At 32.4% G+C, this 2998-nt stretch overlaps 1 protein-coding gene across 1 annotated transcript; it reads right to left on the bottom strand.

Annotated features, from left to right (window-relative positions):
• Positions 1 to 265: 265 nt before the first annotated feature.
• Positions 266 to 2648, bottom strand: LOC149056785 (uncharacterized). Its single transcript, XM_089223073.1, has 3 exons — positions 1190 to 2648; positions 862 to 1112; positions 266 to 770 (listed from the first exon to the last, which is right to left on the bottom strand). The coding sequence occupies exons 1-3, from the start codon at positions 2057 to 2059 to the stop codon at positions 491 to 493; spliced, it is 1401 nt and encodes a 466-aa protein (XP_089079199.1). The 5' UTR covers positions 2060 to 2648; the 3' UTR covers positions 266 to 490.
• Between the last annotated feature and the right edge of the window lie 350 nt (positions 2649 to 2998).

Genomic DNA, 2998 nt, shown 5'->3' with positions numbered 1-2998 from the left:
GTTCATGATTATGAGCGTCGGTTACTTATATAATTTTGTTTAATTTACTAACAATAACACTCGCAGGACATTTTTTATTAGTGCATCTAAAAATCTACTGAAACTGTACTAAAATTAGTTAGGTACTTAGATACAAAAAATCCAAAATGATATAACCTACAGTCTACACAATCAGTTATATAAGATAATATTGCTGTCAAATATTTGATAGTTTGTATTGTAGTCTGTAGCAACTAGCAATACGGTAAAGCACGATTCCGTACGTTTTACCTTTTTGGGAACACGATTCCGTACGATTTTGATCAAACAATGGATTCTCAAAATGACCCCAAAAACAACACGATTCCGTACGATTTTATGTGCAATGTTGCCATTTATTATATTTATTTTCAATTTGTCATTTAAAAAAGTTGATGAAAGTTTGTCAAATAAAAAAATATGTAAAAATATATAAAGTATAAGTTGTATAAAAAAATATGTAAAATAATAATTATAATTTGATACCTTGATACTTGTTACAAATATTTGACAAATATTTGATTATATTTTTGTGAGTTAAATATTCTTTATATTCGTCAATTGTGTGGTATAAACGTTGTTTGTCGGCTAAGGCCATTTGATTAAAACGTCCTTTAGATACTGATTTTATTTTTGTGCAAGTCTCTTCTTGTGTTTCCTTTAGAACTGATATAACCAAATGAATAGAAGGGTGTGGACTATGAAACTGTGCATTATATGTCCTATGGAAACTTTCCGATCCATTTGTTGTACTAAAAAAAAAAATATGAAAACAAAACGTTATAGATATTAATTTTTTATATCAATAGTTTTACACCTTATATATAGTTATAACAGTATTACCGAGGATTTTCTGACGGCTCTTGAGCCCAAATTGCTGGTGGAAATAAACAATCATTTTCTACGTAAGTATGCAATATGTAATCAGAAAATAAGCATCCTATATCTATATTTGGACATATAGATACAAGTTCAACGAATGCATTTTCGATGTCATGTGGTGGTACGAATGGCAACCCGAAAAATAGTTTTAACCATTTTCCTAACTCATCGTCGTTTGTATATGATGTTCGGAGTTGCTGCTCAGAATTTATCTGTAAAGTTAATACAATACGTTAAATTTTATCATTTTATTGTGTGTATATTTATAATATGTCTTAAGCGTAATTACTTTTCGCCACCAACACTGCCCTAAATGAAATCGACATGCTTGAATTTCCACATTTGGGAATACCTCTTTACATGCTTCATGAGCGCTTATCTCAAAGTCTAAATGTAACTTGCGAATAATAAGTCTTTTGAAAATTAGTTTTTCACTTAATTCCTGAAGAAATGTCCACATATCAATGTAAGTTTGTTTGGATTTTTCAGGCAAGAAAAAATAAGCCACGGGTATATAAAATCCATTTTGTAAACAATTAATTGTATAAAGCTGAATGTAATACTTTGGTGCATAATTAAAAGTACCATCGGCAAAAAAATCTGATGAATCAACCATACATCTCAGATTTTGCTTTGTAGTAATACAAACGAATAATTTGTTTTCGGGTACAAAAACAAATTGGTCACCTTTAAATTTAAGTACATCATAATTCTCCATACTTTTAAGTTGTTCAATTGATTCTATAACAGATTTTGGAAATGCCGGATAAATTTGTCGTCGTTTGTCGTACATAGCTTTTCTGATTGACCGTATATCTTTATGTTCAATTTCTGAATTAACAGTTTTTACAAGTTCTGTTCGAATTATTTTTATAGGTCGGACAGAAATAGAACCACTTGCCTTTCGTTTACAGTTTTCTCTCAAAACTTGTCTTTCAAGACTTTGGACTGAGTTTTCAGAGTGTTTATGATCATTTGCTGTTTCATGGAGTAAATTTCCGTTCGTCACAATGCTAGCGTAGCAAAATTTTTGTATGCATAACCATTTTTTATAACCATCCTTTCGTGTTCGAATAAGCCGATATTTATAGCGATTAAGTAATGCAAGTGGTTTTCCTTTTTCCGAAAAAATAAACTTCACTTCGTTATTGATTTCCATATTGACTACTTAAAAATATGATTTGTATAACACACCGCACTTTACAACTTAACACATTTACAAAGTTACCGACTGGCGACAAGCGACTGGCGACTTGGTAAAATGTATAACGTTCAACGGGGATAGTTAAGATAAGATAGGTATCGTATATTATGATACAACAAACTTATCTGATAGATATATATAACGATTGTATCGCTGTGGTACGTTAACCTTAACATGTTACTAAACAGATGACCGGATTTTACCGTCCGGTTTTTATATATAGAGTTCGATTATGGTAAACTGAAAATGCCGTTTTTCGCCGGCATCGGTCAGTTCGCCAAGTACGCCTGGCGTTGGCTCCGGCATACTGCGTTTGGAGGAACACGGCGACCGGTAGGCAAAATCCGATCGTCTGTACTCTGTTTGGGCCCTCACTATAGTTACAATGTTACAAATACGCACAACGTACGTAAAAGTGTAAAACACTATAAAAGTCAAATATATACGTAATTTTATGGAAACCTGGCAACATTGCACTAAAATCTTGGGTACAAAACGTACGGAATCGTGTGCCTTTAAAAGGGCACGATTCCGTACGCTGATAAGGACCGTACGGAATCGTGTTCTACCCCTAGCAATACACATATACGGCTATAGATGTGTGTGAATGTGTCGTTGTGCGCGAACGAGTGATCCGTTTTCAGGTAAACGACTGACTTCGTTGTGGGCAAGCGAGTTGTCGATTTTCAGGTAAAAAATATTGAATGTACGCAACGAATTGCAAAGATAAATGTATCATTACATTTATTAATTAGGATTAGGTTAGGTATCTCATATAATTATTGAATTTCCCAGATAGTACTTTTTAAATAATTAAAGCATAATGCGCTTTTTGGAATTAAACACTTAATGTTTATCGCATTAATCGTATATGTTTTCAAATAATAATAATAA

This window comes from Diuraphis noxia, unplaced genomic scaffold (genome assembly GCF_037042655.1).
Source record: "Diuraphis noxia isolate RWA-SAM2 unplaced genomic scaffold, SU_Dnox_SAM2 contig0003, whole genome shotgun sequence".
Taxonomy (NCBI): domain Eukaryota; kingdom Metazoa; phylum Arthropoda; class Insecta; order Hemiptera; family Aphididae; genus Diuraphis; species Diuraphis noxia.
Note: the sequence above shows the minus strand (reverse complement) of the source record. Positions and strands in the feature narration are given on the sequence as shown.

Excerpts from the sequence above, each read along its gene's own strand:
- LOC149056785 (XM_089223073.1), bottom strand. The coding sequence starts at position 2,059 with ATGGAAATCAATAACGAAGTGAAGTTTATTTTTTCGGAAAAAGGAAAA. Across the intron at positions 1,113-1,189 it reads GGCAGTGTTGGTGGCGAAAA|ATAAATTCTGAGCAGCAACT; the intron begins GTAATTACGCTT and ends TTAACTTTACAG. Across the intron at positions 771-861 it reads GAGCCGTCAGAAAATCCTCG|TACAACAAATGGATCGGAAA; the intron begins GTAATACTGTTA and ends TTTTTTTTTTAG.